General features: G+C 57.2%; 4 protein-coding genes across 4 annotated transcripts; all 4 read left to right on the top strand.

The window, feature by feature from the left end:
- Positions 1 to 433: 433 nt before the first annotated feature.
- JKF63_07245 (uncharacterized protein) lies at positions 434 to 1,732 on the top strand (the record flags this gene model as incomplete). Its single annotated transcript, XM_067903185.1, has 2 exons — positions 434 to 772; positions 815 to 1,732. The coding sequence occupies 2 exons, from the start codon at positions 434 to 436 to the stop codon at positions 1,730 to 1,732; spliced, it is 1,257 nt and encodes a 418-aa protein (XP_067759740.1).
- A 558-nt stretch (positions 1,733 to 2,290) lies between these two features.
- Positions 2,291 to 5,338, top strand: JKF63_07244 (uncharacterized protein; the record flags this gene model as incomplete). The annotated part of the gene is made up of 1 exon (XM_067903184.1): positions 2,291 to 5,338. The coding sequence occupies one exon, from the start codon at positions 2,291 to 2,293 to the stop codon at positions 5,336 to 5,338; it is 3,048 nt and encodes a 1,015-aa protein (XP_067759739.1).
- Positions 5,339 to 10,353: 5,015 nt separating this feature from the next.
- On the top strand, positions 10,354 to 18,207 carry JKF63_07243 (uncharacterized protein; the record flags this gene model as incomplete). Its single annotated transcript, XM_067903183.1, has 1 exon — positions 10,354 to 18,207. The coding sequence occupies one exon, from the start codon at positions 10,354 to 10,356 to the stop codon at positions 18,205 to 18,207; it is 7,854 nt and encodes a 2,617-aa protein (XP_067759738.1).
- A 1,012-nt stretch (positions 18,208 to 19,219) lies between these two features.
- Positions 19,220 to 20,221, top strand: JKF63_07242 (uncharacterized protein; the record flags this gene model as incomplete). Its single annotated transcript, XM_067903182.1, has 1 exon — positions 19,220 to 20,221. The coding sequence occupies one exon, from the start codon at positions 19,220 to 19,222 to the stop codon at positions 20,219 to 20,221; it is 1,002 nt and encodes a 333-aa protein (XP_067759737.1).
- Between the last annotated feature and the right edge of the window lie 637 nt (positions 20,222 to 20,858).

The raw sequence follows: 20,858 nt of genomic DNA, 5'->3' as shown, positions 1-20,858 counted from the left end.
CTAAACGCTTGGCTGTCAGCAGCGGCTTTGCCTGTTCAATGTACGCTTTAGTTTATATAATTAAAATGTATGCGTCTTCTCCTTTGACGTGTGCATGTTGTATACATGTGTAACGATTGCTTCGATTGCTTCTTGTGTGGTAGACACGTAGATGGCAGCATCTCGTTTTTTTTTTTGCGCGTGTGTGTGTGTGTGTATTGGAGTGCCTGCATCCCCTCCCCCCCCCCCCCCACACACACACACGCGCACACACACACAGCGTTCTTTCTCTTTCCCCGCCTCGCAGGCTCTTATCATAAAGTGTTGAACAAACAAAACTATTAAAAAGTAGCATCATCAAACAGCAGCAACCCCCCACCCACCCCCCTCCCCTTTTCCCGTCTGGACAAAAAAAAATGCGCCCAACGAAGCGTATATACCTGAGATGGATGTCATGTCGTGCGCGTCGGCGCTTGCCCCTCCCTTCATCCCCCCTCCCTTCATCCCTCCTCCTTCATCTGTCGTACCGAATCCAAGGCTGCGGCACACACCAACGCGCACAACCGCGCTCGCAGCACGTATTTCTCCTTCAGGGGGGCGGGGGCGGTTGCGATCACACACACACGAAAAAAAAAACGAGATGCTGCCGTCGCTATCGACCCCTTTACCATCCGCAGCAGGGGCCGCGAGAAGCTCTGCAGCGTCGACCAGCACACCGGCACCATCATTCTCGGCTTTTGTGCTGGAGCGCGTCTCACGGAACCCCTTCATGATTAGTGAGACGCCACGCTCGTTGCGCCTCTCACCACCACCACCACCGCAGCGGCAGCAGCAGCAGCACCCGGATTTAACCTCGGGTGATATGACAGAAGATGTAGCGACGACACCCACCACGCTAGACGCGACACAGCGCCTGGCGATCGCGCAGACAAGCATATTGGGCAGTGCAGCCACCTCGAACCCGGCGTCCGCGCTGGCGGTGACGGCTGTGCTGCAGCGGGTTCTCGTTGACACACCTCTGCTCCCCATCGGTGGCTGCCATCTCCTCCACGAGATCGTCTGGCCGCACTTCCTCTGTAGTGCAGAAGCGGCAAAGCAGGTGGGCTGCTACCGCAAGGCACTGCAGCTGCACGATGCGCGACAACTGTTATCCAACGCAGACTCGACTGCATCACTGCAGGAGCAGCAAGCTCCTCGCACAGAGACGGCATCATCATCAACCAGTGACGGAGAGCTGAGTAAGACAAAAGGCCGCGCAGCTGTTGACATCTTTACGGCCTCGCCACTGGCGTCGTCGCCGGCAGATGGCCAGCAGTGGCGCGGCGAGGGTGACGGCTCTTCGCTCTCCCCCGGCACTGCGAGTCCTCTCCAGACACCAGAAGAGCTGAGCCTAACCTTGACTCGAAGTACTCTTGAAGCGCGTATGGAGCAAGCTCGTGCACGATTGGCGGCGTCTCGAAAAGAGCTGCAGCGGGGACTAACCAAAATACGTCGACTTCTGGACGGTCTGCGAGCGTACGATGCGGTGCCGCTCGCGGAGCTGGCGCGGCAGCAGCAGGAGACAACACGTGCCCTCTTCACACCGGTAGCGATGAGAAGGATGGGTGATGCCCCAACAAAAAACGGCAATAGTAGTAGCAGTTGTGGCGTCCTCGCTGTGGATGCGGCGGCGGTGGTGATGCCGCAGGGTGCGCCAGTGGTTCTCGGTGAAGCGAACGCGGTGGTGGATCGTAAGCGGTCACGTGAAGCGTAGCACCTTGTTTTCTTTTGGTTGTCCGTATCGTGTGTGCCTGAGAGTGTGTGTGTGTGTGTGAATTAGAAAAGAGAAAAAAGGGGGAGAGGTGCCTCACGAGATCACAAAAAAAAAACTCTCAACACACAGAGAATAAATCTTTCCTCCTCCCCCCCACCCCACCCCACCCCACTCCACTCTCTCTCTCGGGAGCGGAGGCATTACTAGAGACAGCGAGCGGAACGCATCGATGTGCGGGATGGTGGTTAGTACGGTGCCGCGGCGTGTCTCACGCGGTCTCGGTCACATGAACCGCCTCTCTGTCTGGTCTTCCCATCCCATCCCCCCTCTCCCCCACCCCCCTCCCTCCCTCTCTCTCACCTACTCGCTGTGTCGCTAAGGAGTGAACATTTTTTCGTAGAGTATAGCTCCTAATCGCCACACGCGTCGTTGTAGCAGTACAACACCAACGTCGTGTGTCTGTGTGCGCCGTGTTGCTTGTCACCGCCCTCGCTCCAACGCACAAACCATCTATTATAATCAGATCCCACACCACACCACCGCCACATACACACGACCATGCAGGTGTTCCACGGCGCTATTGAAAAAAACGGTGGACCGCTCCCGCTCTCGTACTATCTGCAACCCGATGTTGGCAGCACTCCCGACACTGGCGCAGCGCAGGGCCGGGACAAGCCGATTGACCTCGACCACACCCGCGTAGACCGGCGCACGTTCTTTGAGTGTCTATTGAACGATGCAGACTTTGCGATTCTCACGACATTTATGATGAGTGGCGTGCCAGTCAACGCTACGCGAGGCGAAGACGGCGCGACAGCGCTACACGTTGCCGCGGCGGGTACGGTGGAGGCGCTAAACAAAGTCACCTTCGACAGTGGTGACAATACGTGTGACTTTCTGGCTGGAAGCCATATGGGTAAAGAGTGTGGTGATTGTGCAGAGGATGAGAGCAGAGGCAGCACGAGCCACATCCTGCACCTGTCTTCCCAGAACCAGCTGATCGTCTCGTTTCTCATCGACAATGGCGCCGATATAAACGCCGCCATGCGGAACGGGCAGGGACAGACACCGCTCATGGTGGCCGCAGCACGGCAGAACACGCAGGTGGTGAAGCTGCTGCTGGCGAAAGGGGCTGACCTGAACGTGCAGGATGCGCGAGGGCGTACGGTACTGAGCTACGCTGTTGCCTACCCGCACTTGATGGAGACGCTGCGGGTGTCGATGGGTGAAGAAGCCTTTCACGAAGCGGCGGCGCGCGAGCGGTTACTACATACGGCGTGTCGCTCCCTTGGCAACATCTATGCGGCTCTGTATCTCATTGAGCAAGTAGGCCTGGATGTCAACATGAGGGATGACTGGGATGCTCTGTCATCTACTGCGTTGCCAGCGACGGGGCTGCCCAACCAAGGGTGGTCGGCTGGCGCCGGGACCGTTCGAATTGATCACGGCGACGACTACCCTGCTCACACAGCTAGCACACCGTCGACACTATTCGCATGTGGTGTCACAAATGGCATGCCCCGGGCACAGTGGCCCACGCACCCCTCTGACAGTTCGATACCGCTCACGAACAACAACGGCATATCGACAGCGTTTCGGAACTACAACTCACCCTTTGGTTCTGCTGACGGTGTAGGCCTCGCCACAACGGAAGCCGCCAACGCGGACGCTTTGCACGGCGGTGACACGCCGCTGCATTGCGCAGTGATCACCGGCGACGTGGCCCTCGTGCGGGCGCTGCTCGAAAAAGGGGCCAACGTCTACGCTGCCAACAACAACGGCGTCACACCACTGCAGCTCGCCCAGTCACCGGCCTCGCGGGTGCAATCATGGAAGCAGTACTGGAGGGACAAGCTTATTGTGTTGCTGCGGTCCAAGTCCGCCAGCGCTGCTCGCCACCGGCGTGATGAGCGACAACAGCAGTGTAAAGCGAGTCTCCGCGACACGCGGTCGCTTCTGAGGGCGTATAGTCGTGCGACCACCACACAGTCACGAGAGAAGGTGTTGCGGGATGACTCGGCGCGGACTCTGTGGCAGCTGCTCACTCCAAAAAATGTGCTGCAGCTCCTCGCCATTGCCACGTTGCCACATGGCTTGTTCTACGGCTGCTGTTGCATCACCGACAATTTTTTTGTATTGTTGGCATTGCTGCCGCTCATGTTCACTTGTTATCTGCAGATGAAGCGGCGCAATAGCCGTAATGCCAACAGCTGCCGCCTCACTGGTTTGGGCTGGTGGATCGGTTTTTTGGGTGTACAGGGAATCTGTTTTGGGTTCTTCTCAGTGAACTACTACTACATGTACTACAGCGTGCTCTTGGAGGACCACAAAATGCTTAGCATGTGGCTCGTTCCCGCCATTGTTGCAACCTTGGCTCTCAGTGTGTGCGTCCTATGCCTCTCTCCTGGCATGGTGACGAGCACGGAGGGACAGCGCAAGGGCATCTACGCGAGTCTTCGGAGCGTCAAGGGCGAATATCCTAAAGAGTTGCTGTATGGCGCGGATCTCCGCACAATGGTGCGCAAACCACTGCGTGCGCAGTACTGCCCGCAGATTGGGCGCGTCGTCCTACGCTATGACCATTATAGCTTCGACATGGGCGGCATCGCCATCGGCGGTGGCAACCACCGCGCATTTGTTTGGTTGCACGTCGCGCTGCTCTCGCTGTTGAGCTGCTTCTACCGCTACGCATGCGAATACAGTCGTCTCATGAGCCAAATCGCTCAACTGTCGCACACATTAGGGGGCACGGCCGGTAACGATGAGATCGCTCGAAAATACGAAGCCGTTGTGTTTTCGACAACCGGACGTCGCTTTGCCTACATGCACATCCAAGTGGCCCTGCCCTTGGTGATGCTGGCCATTGTGTTTTCCCTATGGAAGCAGTTCTGGGCTATAGCCCGAAACCTGACCTTGTACGACGTGAAGCATAGCGAGGGGGAAAGTAGCCTGTACTGCTTCACCCTGGGAGAGAGAGTATACAGCCTGTTCGACTATGGTATGTGGGCAAACCTTTGCGAATTCTTCGGTTGCTCCTCGCTCACGAAGCAGCTCTACCGAGTGCCGCAGATCAACCCATACCTTCAACAACTCGTGACAAACCATCAGCGGTGGCAGTTGTCGAGCAGCAACGCCTGTAGCAGCAACCACTGTCATCATCAGCATCAACCTGAGTCGCACACAAGAAATGCTGGGCACACACCTGAAAAAGCAGCAGCAGCAGCAGTAGCAGCAGGCGGTGCCACCGAGATCGTCACCGGGGCAGAAAAAACGGCGTGTCCAACGGATTGGGGCGAGGTCGGCCCCTCCCAACCTCAACAGACGTGGCACTCAGCGCCACAGGCCGAAGAGGGGGTTGAAGAGAAGCATGGCGCTGATCAATACTGCGGTGACAACAACTCAGCACTGTCGATGCAGATCTTTCAAGAGATGATCCGCGTGGGATCCATCAATATTAGCCGTAACGACGCTGCAGCAGCCGCAGCCACGCCGCGCGCTGGTGCCGATGAACAAACGCAGCGGGAGTGGGATGCAGCGATGGATAAAGCGAGGGAGATGTACCGCTTTTATGTGCAGTCTATCGGCGTCGCAGGCGATGATTACTAACGGAAAAAAAAAGTCGATACTGCCGAGAAGAGGAGGAGGAGAGGTGTGGGGGAGGGAGGGGGGGGAGGGCACACCGTTAATAGCTATAGTGGAGGCCTCACGATGGACAACGAGCTATAGATACCCGCTAAATATCGCCCCCCCCACCCCACCCCACCCCCGCCGCCGCCTATACACTGGCCTTATGTGTGTATGTATACACATTCGGACTAACGGTTGCCCCGCCCCTCCTCTCCTCTCTCTCTCTCTCTGCCCCCCCACCCCCTTATCCCCCATAGCGTGCACCAGTATGTGTGCGTAATGCATTCAACGGCTACAACATGTAAAAAGATGATCTGATGCACCACAGACGCAGAGGGAGACGCGCATACGTCAAGATGGATACAACCTCCCCCCCTTCCCCCTTCCACCCCCTCAATGCTGTTGCATCACATATCGCTGCCATCTTTAATCGTGACAAAACAGCACGTAATCACACACGCGAAAGATTCTGTTTATATACAATATATATACAATATATATACATAAATATATATACAAGGCGTAGGAGATGATGCTGCCTTGAGCCCTCCCCCCCTTTTTTGGGGCTGCTACCAGACAAAACTCTACGGAAAATAAAGAGCTGCGCGCTACCGCGGGCCTTACCGATGCGGCAGGTCGCCATGCCTCCTTGTGATTCATGACTATTGTTGCTGTTGCTGCTACACACACCTCCTCCCCCCTCCCTCTTTCCCTTGGATATATATATATACACACACCTCATCACACACACACACACTCGTACGCCCTCCCCCCCCCCAATCTGCGCACGCACAAAAGAAAAGCGAGGGGAACATTCGCTCGAATCCCCCACATATCTGTGAACGGCCTATTCCCCTCACCTCCCCCCCGCCCTACACCTCCCCATCCCCCTCCACGCACACGCACACACACACACACTCTCTCTACGTGAAGGGGTTGGGCGCGTGTGTTCATGTGGCGGAAAGACAAGCGAACAAAGACAGCGCCGCCTCCCCCGACCCTCCCTCCCCCGCACCTGTAGGGGGTGAAGAAAAGAGAGAGAACAGCAGCTCGCCATACTATATATATACAGATTATATTATTATTATTATATATAGTTTTTGCTTTTTTTTTTCGCTTCACGTGCAGACACGTGAATAAAAGACAAGGGGGGGCGAAAAAAGAAGAGGGCAAAGGAGGAGAGAAGAAAAACGTGTGTCTGTCGCTTTGTTTATCTCCCCTCCCCCTCCCCCCCTCCTCTCACACACACACACACACGTATATATATATATATCACCTACCGTACGTAAACCGAGACCTCACGAACAAGAAGGTCGCTATAATATATATATATATATATATAGATGTATGCAAGTGGTGGGTACGGACACTGACACACCCACAGACAACCTTACACAAGTAAAAAGATCCTGGGGAAGGCACACCCCTCCCCACCTCACCTCCCCCCACCACTCCTCCCCTCCCCCCTCCCATTCCCAGAAGCCTGTGTGTATATATAATTCTATATATAATTATATAGTAGTTTCTTTAATTTGTTTTTCCTCTCCTCATCCTTTCATTGTCGTCGTCGTGTGTGTGGTGGTGGTGGTGGTGAAGGGAGGCATTGTGTGTATATATCTATATATATCTATATATATCTATATATATATATATCTTCCTCTCTCCCCCTCTCCTCACATTCAAACGAACACACAAAAATAAGGCCAAGGCCGGGAGGGGAGGGGAGGGGGGGAGGTGAAAAAAAGTGAGGGAGTAAACCCCCGACAACCAGCGGCACATACACCACGAAAAAAAACAAACATATCAATCTATATATATAAGTCCTTTGATCAAAACTGGGGTGACCACTCACACCACCACAGCAACAACAACAACAACTACAAAAAAAAGCGAGAAAGAGGGGGGAAGCAACGACAGAACAGAAGGACAGAGAGGGATACACACATTTTCTTCACACACGACGGCTGTGTGGTGGTCGGGACGAGAGGTGACAAAGGCCCTCTGTATTCTTCACAAACGCAGAGAGTATATACGCGCATTACTACACTGAAGAGAAACGAGTGAAAAAAAAAATAGAATATATATATATATATATATATTACAAGGAAAGAAAAAAATATCAAAAAGGGGGGAGTAGCCGGAGGCATCTTGTGTGCCTCGCTGTCTGCCACTTTTTCTCACCCCCCACACGAGTGCTCTTATCTGCGTTTGAACTGTGAGTGCGTGTGTGTTCGCGCGCCTCTGTGAACTTTGCAGTAAACACGTCGCACCTCCTTACGCCGTTAGAAGGTACGCTATTTCTATGCAACTTTTGATTTTATTATTTTTGTGTTCATTCCTTTGCTCCTCTCTTCCTCCCTCCTCCTCTTCCTCCTCCTCGGAAAAAAAAAACAGGCGGGGCGTGCGGTTGACTGTGCTGGCATCACTGGATAAAACTGGGTTGTTGTGGTCCCTGACGGCACCTCCTCCCCCCATCACCACCACCATCACCCTCTCCTGCTCTGTTGATCGAAGGGGGAAGTAGTGGAGAAAGAAACCATCTCTGTTCTTCGCGCGTGGCTGTTTGGAGTGTGTGTGTGTGTAGTGTCTTTGGACGCTGTTTCTGTTTGAGTCCGAGGAGTAATAGTGTAGGGGGTGGTGGGTGGGGGGGAGAAGAAACAGACACATCTATTGCACCACTCTACAGCCGCTCCCCCTCCTCCTCCTACCAAACACAACATACGCACAACACGGCTCTGTATATGTGATACAGGCGTTTCGTGTGTGTGTGTGTGTGTGTGTGTGAAAAAAACGGTTTGCGTCTATCATCGAATCACCCGTCTCTCTTTTTTTTTCCATCTTCTTTGTTTTTTTTTTGCTTTTTTTTTATATTTGTTGTTGCCGTTGCTTTGTTCTGTTTTTTTTTTCCACTCCTCCTCCTCCCTTTTTTTCTCTTTTTTTTGTGCTAGTGTTGTCTTGGGTGTGGCGGTGTTCTGTTTCGTTGTTTTCTTTTTTTTTATTGTTGTTGTTGTTGGCTGTTGTGTGGAAGAGAACAAAAGAATTGTTCTGTGTAATTGTGGTTTTATATTTTTCCGTGTTAGTGACTCCCCCCCACCCCACCACCCCCTTCCCTTCACTCCCCCCCTCCCTCCCCTTCCCCGAGCAAAAAAAAAAAACATAATCTTTGACAATCTAGTTTAAACCAAAGAAAAATGAGCTCGAATAGGCCCTCTCATCCGCCTCCGCAGACCTCAGGGGCATCCACGCGTACACAACCCTTGCGCGTCACACCAGCAGCGGGAGCACCTTTATCGATGCCAGGGGGGCCGCATGTAGTGGACCCCTTGCAGACAGATGGGAGCGTTGTGCCGCACGTAGAGCCCTCCATGCGTGACCGCTTTGCGGTGCTGGATAGAAATTTTAGTCAGTCAAGCAACGGCCCAGGCACCTCATCGTCAATGCCCCTGTCGTCTGCTGTGACAGTGGTGATGACGCAGAAAGGCGGCATGGGTGCAGCGGCTCTAAGGAGTCGAGATACCTCTCCTGCATCGTTATCGCTTCTCACATCAGCGAACAGCACGCCCGCTAAGTCGGTTCCTGCCCTGGCAGTGGGTACCTCGTTGTTGGACCGATTGAAGCCGTCGCTGACGCCATCGGATGCACAATCGACCGCTACATTGACCACAACGGCTTCCGCGGCTGCTCCTGCTCGTACTTTAACTGCTTGCAAAGCAGATGTGGCACCAAGCCATCGACCGGAGTATGCAGACAGTGTTAATGAAACCTCTGCGGGTGTTGCGAGCGTTGCCTCCACCCAGGCCCCCGGAACATCACCTGGCAAGCTCTACCGACCGCCACACGCCCGGTGCAACAGTGGTGGTGACGACAGCAGCCCCAGCACCGCGACCCTTATGGGTGTAGGCAGGATGGAGTCCGGTGCAACCTCGACGCCATCGACCAGTGCCGCGGCTGTTGCGGGATCGACGGCACCGCCCGTTGCTTTGACATCTACATCGCCACCCCCGTTGCGCCCCAGCGTGAATGCAGTCGAGTCGAAGCCCACAGACGAATCACCACGTTCTTCGGTCAACAGAACTAACATGCGGCCACCCGCCGCACAATCGCGGGATAGCGCAGCTATCACGGCCTTCCGTCTGCGCGACGTAGCGGGAGCGGCAAGCCTCGCAGGTGGTGCGGCATGCGATCGCAGTACCGCCACCACGCTCGCGCCGGTGATCGCGGCAGCAAGCCACTCCGAGGCAGCCCCGACGACGGGAGCGTCGTCATGTTTGGCCACCCCGCAAGATGGCGGCAGCTTGCCACTAGTCGCATCGCTGTCTGCCGAATCTGGACCAACGACCTCTGCGGTGGGGGGACCAGAGACGACGACCTCCCCTGCGGCGCCCCCTCAGCCGCTTGCAATGTGCGAGGATGGTCAACACAAAGAAACCACAGCAACAGAAGTGGGTGAAGCCGAGTCATCAGTGACGCACTCTGCCCCACCTGCTTCAACTGTGTTGGAAGAGTCTGGTGCTGCGGGTAAGCAAATAGAAGAGACGGAGTCTTTGGTGAAGCCCTCTCGTTCAGCAAAGCGAAAACATAAGATAAGGGCGGCGGCAGCAGCAGCAGCGGCGGCGGCGGCGGCGGCGGCAACAACAGAGGCTGAGGCAGAAGCAGACCAAGAGCCTGGAGCACAGGTGGAGGTCAAAGCGGAAGCAGAACGCAGTGAGCCCGTGTTTGCGCTCCCACAAGGCAGCTCGATAGCTGAAGCCGGTGGTAGGACCTTGACAAGGACCGTCTGGGGCACACGCACTTCTTCCTCGCGCGCGGCGTCAATCTCGACTAGATCATCAGCAGCGCCGAACACGAGAAGTGTGAGCCGCCGTCCCGGTTGGCAACCCTCCGCCACGTCGTCTGGCGCAGTACCAAAAGCGCAGGTGGATGACGGTGCACTTGACGGGACCGGTGACACAGAGGTAATCGGCGACAGTGGAAGCGTTGGACCGCAGCTGTCGATGAAGGGCAAAAGCGACAACCTGCCGGCCCCCTTGGCAGGTCCGTCCTTGTCAACGAGCTACGCAGGACAGATGCCCAAAGCGACAATGCCTGGCCTCAGCGACGCTGCCGGGCAACCGCCTCTCGTGGATGTGGGAACGGCCGGCGCTGGTGCAATGCAGATCCGCTTTGGTGGTGGTGGTGGCGGCGGCGGCAATCCAACCCACATGAATGGCTACGGGTACCCCCAGCTGCACCATCCTCAGCAGTCAACTACACAGCAGCACTACGCTGCATCTTCGCTTTTGCAGCAACAGCAGCCGATGGAAGCCTACAGCTACTACGGCCCCTCGTCAATGGCTTCCCTTCCATATCAGCAACAGCAGCAGCAGCAGCAGCGTCCGCATTCACGGCTGCCCACATCTAGGCTAGACTCCAGCGCTGCGGCGACGGCCACTACCCCCAACACTAGCTGCAGCGGTATCAGCGTCCAAGCCCTGCCAACCTCCGTCGCGGCAAACACATCTTTGACAGGTGCTACGGCAACCATGTTTGAACCCGTCACCACAACCATGAGCTCGAGCTCTGGCAGGGCAACCCCCTCACCCCAGCGCGCACCCGGACTTCACCGAGGCCGCGGTGCGGCGGCAGCAGCCAAAGCACAGGTACAAGCAGCAGCAGCTGCTGGACATGTATCTCCGTCCTCGCTTCTGCCGCTGCGCAGCAGCCAGATACCGATTCTTGGTCTAGGTACTTCGCCGACGGCGAACGCGGAGGGATCGATAGGGGCAGATACCGGGGCTTCGTCTGCCACTACCTCGACTGCGACGGCTGGAGGAGCCACACACTATTCCGTGCAACGCGCAGACGCACCAAGTAGTAACCCGAACGCGAAGAACAACGCCATGGGGATGGGAGGTACCTGCAGCCCAACGCTCAGCATGGCGCCTACGATGTCGCGACACCACCACCACCGCACGCTGTCGCTGGGACATGTCCCGCTCGCTTCTGGGCAACCCCCACACCAACAACTCCACCACTTCCACCACCATACCACAAACCCTCTAGGGGGTGTGAACCATGACGGTGGCGGCGGTGGCAGCATAAATACTACACATCCCGCCGACATGGAAATGCCGTCCTCCATGATGCATGGCGCAGTGCCGGAGCATGTCCCCGCCACCAACTCACCACACATCCCGCCTCGATCGCAGGGCGGGGCCTCGGCAGCCTTGAGCTGGGGCAGTGGAACCAACCACGGTTACTCGACGACTGGAAAGCAGAGGGGTGCGACCAACAACTCTACGTACAGTCGTGGAAGTAACAGCAACCGTCAAAGCGGCAGCCGCCATGGCCACCAACAACAGCAAACCATGTCGGTGATGATGAACAACTCAGGCAACTACATGAACAATATGTATGGGAATCTGTCCGATCTAAACCCACATAGTACCGGACACATCGGGACTAGTGGCTGTGGCGTGATGCTCATGCACCACAACGCACTCGGCGTTGAGGGTGGCAACGCAGGGCAGCAACCCCTGCAGCAGCACCACCACCACCACCCTTCGCCGCAGCAGCAGCAGCAGCAGCAACCCCAGATCCCGTACTATGACTTCATCACTGTGCTCCCAACGTTTGTGGCGACATGTCTGACGCTTCAGCCAGAAGACGAGGCGATCCGAGAGCAGCTCTGCTGGACCATTGAGGCTGTGCTGCGCAAACACATTAACCAGAATGCAGAAATACGCGTCCACGGCTCCATCACGACAGGGCTGGCACTCCCATCGAGTGACGTGGACCTCCTCGCCGTGGGATATCAGCCGATGGCGCCACTTGAGGCGCTGCAGCGGCTATCGAAGGCTCTCCTGGAGTTGAACGAAGAGAGCAAGAATGACGCGCTGCGTCTCCAGGAACTTATTGAGGCCGAAGCGCAGCACCGCCGGCGGCAGCTGATGGGAGAGGAGAAGGAGCGAGCAAGGCAAGCAGCACTGGCGGCGGCGGCAGGAGCGAAGGTAGTAAGAGCGGCAACAACTCCCGGCGAAGATGACCACCGAACCAGAGAGAGCCGCAGCAGCTGCTGCGGTAGCACTGACGACAGAAGGTGTACGTCAGTGAGCCTACAAAACCTCCACGAAGGGGACCCCGATGGCAAATGCGGGGAAGGTGAAGTGAAGGCCAAGGAGCCGGGGACGATGTGCGACACCCCATCGAAACGTCTCGCGCGCTGTGGCGGTGGCAGTAGTGCCAAAAAGTCACCTCTGGATGCGACGGTGACATCGAATGAGGTGCCGGGGATGGACGAGGTCGATGAAGCCGCGGGCTCACCACCTGACCGAGACTTGTCTGGTCACACACAGTGCTCTCACAGCACCCCTCGAGATGGCAAAGCGACAAGGGTGCTTCAGCGCAGTTGCAGTCTTTCGCCGTCATCGCCGCCGACAGACTCGAGCACGGAGTGCTCCTCTACATCTCCCTTTCCCCTGGATACACGTAAAGTGTTTCTCACAGCCAACACCACCGTCGACAGCGAGGCCGAGTTTGTTTGCCTTCACTCCGAGTCTGGCACAGGCCTCCGCTTCGGCGGCACCGTCCCTGGCGCCGGTGCAACTTCGACTTGCAAGAGAGGCGTGTGTCACGAAGGCAATGCAAGCGTAGGTCCCCAGCCCGAGCCTGATATGGTGGCGGCGGATTCAGAGATCTACGACACTGTAGACGATGTAGAGCAGGCCGAACAGGTGTTTCGGGGCCAGATCGAGAAGGACTACAGCTTCAGTACAACAGTAGACCTTTCGGGACTCTTCGCTCCGTCGATGAAGTCCAGCGTTATGCTACCCGTCGTACCACCAACACCAACAACAGCAGCAGCGGCAGAAGCAGAAGCAGCAGCAGCGGGTATTCTGGGTGTTGGAGTCCGCAGCACTAGCAGCAGCAGCAGCAGTGGCTCCGTGCGACAGCGATCGACGACGCTGCTGCACGACAACACCTCGTTGTCCTCCTCGTGTGGGTCTTACCCGGAGAATGGGGGTGCACAACTTAAGGTGGGGACTCTGCTGTCACAGCCGGTGATGGCAGTGGGGCTGAAGGTGGGCGAAGATAACAACGCAACGCATGCGCAGATACAGCCAGAGGGCATGGCAGCAGCGGACGAGCATGGGTCAGCCACTGAAGCGGTGATGGAGAGCTTCAATGTGAAGCCTGCTGGGGGCGCCGGATCCGCTACAGCAGCCGAGGCGGATGCGGCGCACGCAACTGCGAAAACGGTTGGCCCCAGCAAGGCCGCTGCATCTTCGACGTCGCCGGAGCCGCCCACGGTGGAAGCAACCGGAGAGAAGGCCGCCACCGCGTCGTCCGATGCAGCGACCCAGACCCCACGCGTCCGGAGTGTTGCTGGTGGCGTGGGGAAGGGTCACTTCACCTACGTCCCCGTTTATGAGGGGCCGCTGTTTTTTGTCCAGTCTATCACGGCAACCCGGGTACCGGTCATCAAACTGACAGATAAGGCGACTGGCACGAAGGTGGACATCACCTTCGCTGGTGGCGAACACTGGCGGTCCATGCAGCTTACACGATCGCTATTAGAGGTGTTTCCGCACGCCCGCACACTCATATTATTTCTCAAGTACTGTGTGCGCAGCCTCGGTGCCGGTGAGAACGAGCCTGGTGGGGTGACCTCCTTTGCTATATATCTCATGGTTCTCCACTTCTACAACGAATGCCGCAAGCGCATCCTCCTCCTCCTGCGAGAGCGAGACGCCGCGGCCTCGCCACCAGAGAAGAGAGGCTCTGCAACAGGGATAGATGCCGGGGAGCCGCAGAACTGGGGAACGGAGGAGGCTGTGCAACGTGGCGATGCCGGAAACAACAGTCCCTCGTCCCTTGCAACCCCTTGCGCCGCTGCCGCCCACCAAAATGCACCACCAACGATGGGCGCCGCACCCTTAAATCTCGGGCTGCTAGAGTACATGCTGAGCGAGTATCTCGCGCGAGTGGAGCAGCGTCATGAGCAGCTCATCAAGAACACACAGAGAAAGAAGAGAGCTCCGCTAGACAAGAAAGGCAGCGGCGATGCGGTGGAGTCCTATCACAGTGGCACAGACAGCCAGGAAGCGGCGTCCGCGCTTGCTCGGGGGTCCCCATCCCCCACAAGAGTGGGGACGGGGGCGTGCGCCACCATCAAGGCGGTCTACGCCAGCAACGACAAGGAGCGCCTCCGCGCGATCCGCCAAGCGATACTGGGCTTTGTCGGTGACCCAGCAACGGAGGCAGCGGCGCGAACGTCGCCAACAACGACGGACGCGCCCGCCGCCGCCGAAGAGAGCGGCACCGAGCGTACGCAGGAGCTGCAATCGATTTTTTCAGCTGCTGAGGAATGTGTCCCCGGTGATGGTGTACTGGCAACTCTGAGCACCATCAACCGCAACATATCGACCCCTTCGAATGACCAACAACAACAGCAGCAGCACCAGCAGCAGCTCTCCCGCCTCATTGAAAATGCAGACAAAGGCCTCGCCACTGGTTTATCCACTATCAGTGATGAACCACTAGTGCCTGTGACGGAGGGCGCACCTGGACGTCGTGCGCCACCGCCGCACCACTACATACTCAAGACAGTAGAGCCGCAACCACACGAACAGGTGCTGAGCGGGGAGTCACGCCTTGGTACCCCCTGCTCTGAGGAGGCGACGGGACGTGGCGAGAAGGCGTTGGTGGTAGTGGACACGAGCACGGTGCCTCTGATGGAAGCTGCTAGCCAACATACGCGCGCCAATGTGACGGCGGCCGCAGACGCAACGAGGGCCAGTGAGAGACCTGAAGTATCGACATCGATCGCCGCTGCTACTAGTCGTGTGGATGATACCAATCCGGAGAAAGTCTGTCAGGACTCTGCCCAGCCAATAGAGATGGGGACAACAGGCACAGCGATGGTCTTTGTGGACGGCCGAGACAAGGCTGGCATCGGTGCATGTCGAAAGACGGAAGCGGAAGCAGCAGCAGCACCACCACCACCACCACCATCAGCCCCAGCCCCCGCCTCTATTGGGGCCTTTGATGTGCACAACGACGGCAGCGACAGCAACGCGTTTGATGCGTTCGCCGTGGACTTCCTGCACCGGCAGGCCAACATATCCGACCTCTTCCTTGACTTCTGCCACTACTACGGCTGCGCCTTTGATTACGAGGCGAGCGGCATTTGCTTCACCGCCGACGGCGACTCCAAAGTGGTGGCCAAGCCGCCCCTTTGCGCCCGCCGCGGACAGCATTTCTACATGACATCTCCCTTCGACCCCGAGTACGACTTGACTGCACGCATGACGCACATGCGTGACTTCCAATGGTTGTGCTGGTGGTTCGCCGAATGGGGTGCGGCGCGACAGTCACCGCAGTACTACGGCAGCTGCAGTATACAATACGTCCTTCAATGTCTCTCACCCATGTCCGCAGATGCGGACTGTCAGGCAGTCCATATGGCGCTCATGAAGCAAGCTCTCGCCGCTACACCAAGCCCTGCGAGCACCGCCGAAGCGGTGGCGCTAGCGCGAAACCGCAACGTCGGCCACGGTACGGACGGAGAAGAACCCAACCACGGCACGCACGCCCCCATGCACGCCTTCCAAGAAAGCATTGGGAGGGACCAGCACATGAGGGTCACACAACCGCCCCAATCGACGTCGAGACACTCCTACACAACGTCTATGTCAGTGGGCGGCAACGTTAACATGTACGGCGAGCAGCAACCACAAGTCCATGCCATGGGAACCAGCGTGGCGGCGGCGCCCCCGATAAGCCCGCACCTGCACCCGCAGCAAGAGGTGAGTCTGTCCATGTCGCCGATGCATTTGAATAGTGGCACTTGCGTAGAGCACCATGACAGTCGCGGCGGTGCAGCAGTGGCGCAGAGGTACGCCACCGCGCCGTTCCCTCACTTGCAGAGCATGATGCTGTCACACGACTGGCGAACGCAAACCTACCAGCAGCCTCCGCAGCAGGCAGGCCTTATCAGTACGAACGCCCTGGACCCAGCCACTTACACAGGCAGGGGCGGCTTCAGTGGTGCAACGCAGAGCAGCGGCGCCTCCACCGCGGTGAAGAAGGCCAGCCCTTCGGCCCTCCGCCATCAGGGCAGCAGCGGTGTATCCACGACGACGACGCCGCACGAAACAGCGGCCACACGCGATCCCAGCAATCACAGTGGAAGCCTCTCAACGAGCGAAGCCGGCGCCAGTGTCGCCACTGCAGCTGCACCAAAGCATCCTCACGGACGCCGTCCGCCTCTGCAGCTGCCCTGTGTAGCCTCTCGCGAGGCTGGTGACGGAGCGACCAGTCACTCCGCCACAACTCCGATGACGACAGAAACGGCTGTGGCGCACGGCTACCCCGATAGGAGCGACGACGTCGACGGAGGCGGGGGCGGGGGCAGCGACATGACCTCAACAACTGCCACAGTATCAGGCAATCGGACCTCTGCCGCCCCCTTGGGAGAGAGCTTGGAGGGGACGTGGACGAGCAACAGTGCCGCCACCAACACGACTGCGAATACAATGGGCGGCAACAGTCTCCTCGACCGCGTCGAGGAAGTGCGGGCGTCTGGGGAGGAGGAAGGCGAAGAGGAGGAGGACGAGGCCAGTGTGTACGATGGTGACGGTGTGTACGGCGGTGAGAGCGTCGCTAACACCACCGACTACCTCGACAATCAGAGTAGCTACCGGGGTGTGAACGCAGCCATGCCGCAGCACTACCAGCCACAGCTGGCTCCGCGTGACGTCCAGGCCCCCCGATTTGGAGAGCAAGGCGTTGATCCCCTGTACGAAGCTTACGCACCGAGCATGACACGCACTGGGAACTACGGCTACACTGCCCTACAACACCAACAAATGCCGTACGGTAACGAGTACATGATGAACCGACCTCTCAGCGGTTACGTCTCCCCCCAGCAGCAGCAGCAGCACCAACAACAACAACAACAACAACAGGAGCAAGCAGCAGCGGAGGCCGCCGCAGCAGCAGCCTTCTACTACCAAGCGTTCTCCCAGCAGCAGCAGCAGCATCAGCAGCAACCGATTATGTGCGGCACTGGCAATGGGTTTGTAAACCCTGTTGGCTCCTCCCCGTCCTCCAGCTACCCTTTCCAAGCCGTATACTACGACGTGCCGCGGCACCTATGGCAACACCAACAAGAGCAGCAGTATCACACGGTGAGACATTGCGACAGCTCCGCCGATAACGGCTTCGCCGCCTCCACTACGGCCGACCAAGAAGGAGGCAGTAGTCAACGCAGTGACGGCACCTCCAGCACAACCGCAACGACTGGCAGCACGGGACGGCACCAACAGCAGCAGCAGGAGCAACAACAGCAGCAGCAGACATTCGCGCACACGCCTTACATGGGTTATCCAAATGTTGTCTTTGGGGGTGTAGGCGGTGTCCAGCAGACCGCTACAACTTGGCCAGGCAGCGGTTGTGGTGGCGGCTGTGGAACCCCTCAAACACAGCACACGACTACAACGGTGGTGCTCCAGCCTAAGGCGAGTTATCCAAACGCCGCCGTAGCGACAGCGACAGCGACAGGGTCGTCGGTGAACACTAGCAGCAGTGTCGGCGTTGGTCTCAACCCAAGCGAGCAGCAGCAGCAGCAGCAATCTTCTTATAAAGGACGTCGACGTCGCGCTTCGCAGCACCACTCAGTCAGTGGTGGTGGTGGAACCTCTCAGCAGCGTGGCCAACAGCAAGCCATACTGCCCTACCAACAAACGCAACAACAACAGATTAACTTTGAAGTCGGTGTCGGTGAAGGTCTCGCGAATGGTGCCGGAAGCAGCGGTACAGCCGGTGCTGAAGCAAGTGGAGGTGCCGGTGAAGCAACTCAGGTGTGACAGAGACATGGTACTGCAGCCGTGCCGTCTCGCAACGCCCATCCACACACCCCACCACCCCCACCACCACCCCATTGAGAGGTGCATCACGCGGGGCAGACACGTGAATATGCCGGTGGTGTGTGTGTGTGTGTGTGTGTGTGTATTGTGTGTCATAGATGCTACACCTAAACCAGAACAGTAAGGATTATATACACAGAGAGCAACCCAACATTTTTTTTTGCTAAACATTTGGAGAACAAAACACACAAGAATGGTGCGTGAAAGAAGTGTGTGTCTGTGTGTGTGTGTGTGTGTGTGTGTGATGGTGGTGCAGCTGAGGGTTGAGGAATCGGGGGGAATGTCCGGCTCGACCATACGATCGCCTCCTCCTCATTCTCCCCGCGCGCGCCCACACACAACAGCTACACACAAGCACACTTTTGAGAGAAACCGGCGTGCGCACGCAATCGGATGCCAACAGTGACCTCAGTGGAGTCGAACACCCCCAGTCCTTTCCACCACCACCCCTCCAGCGCCCTACTGGAGGTGGAGCCACGGGCAATGGGGGTGGATCGTCCTTCCCTATTGGTCCACGTCGTGCGTCCGCGCACAATCCCCGATGTGTGTGTGCGTGTGTGTGGAGTGGCATTAACATTAGGGGGAGGGAGGGAGGGAGGGGGGCGGCTCAACATCTATCAGCAGCTCTCTCTCCCCACCCCATAAACACACACACACACACGCACACGCCTCATTTCTGTGTACCGCCATATTTTGTGAACTCATTGAAATCCCATGCGCTCCCAATTTCTGGTGCATACGTGTTTCCTCTTCCACTCTCCGTTTCCCTTCCCCCCAATCTGCCCGTCACTGGGGGGGTGCGTGGGGACCTCTCCCTCCCCGCCTTCCACAGTTAGCTCCGTCACGCTCTTTCTCAGTGACGCTGGTGGAAGTACTCACCTGCATACAACAACAACAACCAGCAGCAGCAGCAGCAGCGACACCACCGCCACAACTCATCGGCAGCTGAACAATGGCCAAGTCCAGTCGTTCAAAATGGAAAAAGATGCATCGGCGCCAGCGGTCGCAGGAGGAGGCGACTAACACACTGAAGCGCATTCGACAACTCAACAAGAAACTCGAGCTCACTGTCAAGGGTGGCATTAGCGCTGTCCCGCCTCAGGAGCCGGAAAGACGGTTTCACTTTCTCAACCCGGAGCTAGACTCGCGTGTGCCCAACACGCGCAAGGACCTCAACAACAACTATCGTGCTGAACTCAATCACGTTCACTACGACTACACAAAGCCGCTGAAGCTCGCCCCGCCCAAGACGAACATGTACGGCAAGACAGATGTGAGCGCGCCACACCCCATGACAGTGAATTATGAACAAATCGATGCCGATGCCCCGTTGGCGGGTCATGCGCTGACCAAGGCCGACATGGAGCGGCTTACACGTAAGCAAGTGGAACACGCGAAAGCGGAGGCGGCGGCGGCGGCGGCGGCCTGTGCGGAAGAGGATGTCGATGGGAAAGATTATGGAATCGGCAGTGATGATCACGAGGATGAGAATGAGGATGGTCCGGAGGAGTACATCTTTGGTATGGACGACGTCGCGCCGCGCCGCGCCAGTGGGAAGCAAAAGATGCGTGCTAAAAAGGAGACTGGGTTGGTGGTGCCAAAGGCGAAGAGGAGCGCCGCATCAGCCCCCGCTGGTGCTGCCCCGTCGCCCAAGTCGGTAGAAGACTCTGGCAACCGCATGCGGACAGTAGGATCAGCAGCAGCCGTGATGGCCGACGACGATGAGGCAACCGATCACCACCGCCACCGGGATGATGGTGTGGCAGCGAACAAGATCACGAGCATGCAGACCATTCGAAAGAAAAACGGCACCATCGTCTCCACCAGCGGCTCGTCAAAAATGAAGAAAGTAGGAAAGCAGAGCGGCTCGAGCGGGGGCACCCGTGTTGTCAGCAGCGGCAGCACGGCAGCGCAGAAGGGAATGAGCAACGTGGCGAAGAGCCACAGGAAGTAGTCGTTTGTGGTCTTGGGCAGGCTGCCGTTTTTTTTTGAGCTCACGTCATGCTTTTTTTTGGGAGGGGGGGGTCGTAGACGACAGGGAAAGGAGAGGGAGAGGGGGGGGGGCTGTTCTCATGAGCCCTCCCTCCCGTCAAGTGACGTGCCTTTTTTGTGTGCGTGTGTATGTCAGTGTGTGCGTGTGTGTGTTTATCGTGGCAGAGGCCTCCGTTCATGTCTCCGGAAACGTCGATTTGGACTATCCTTTCTGCACCTCGTGGATGGCTGGCGTGGTGTTTGCCTCTTATTGTGGCCCTTCCCTCCCCTTCCCTCCCTCCCTCCCTAACTCTCCTCTTCCAAGTGTGTGTGTGTGTGTGTGTGTGTGTGGAGGGGGGGAAGGAAGGAGAGAAAGAGAAGGGGGGAGGGGGGCAGGGAAGTCGCGGGCTACATATGATAAAGACTTTAAGTGTCTTGATTTAGTTTGGATTTGTTTTTGTTCATGAATGCATGTTCGCATAAGTGGTCTAAGCCCAAATATATATATTGTGTGTATGTCTGTGTCAGGTGTGTGTGTGTGTGTGAACTGTGTCTTCAACGGGTAATCAATCGTACGCGAATTAAATATATACACACACACATATATATGCATATATGCA

This window comes from Porcisia hertigi, chromosome 4 (assembly GCF_017918235.1).
Source record: "Porcisia hertigi strain C119 chromosome 4, whole genome shotgun sequence".
NCBI classification, from domain to species: domain Eukaryota; phylum Euglenozoa; class Kinetoplastea; order Trypanosomatida; family Trypanosomatidae; genus Porcisia; species Porcisia hertigi.
This window is presented reverse-complemented; position numbering and strand designations above follow the sequence as displayed.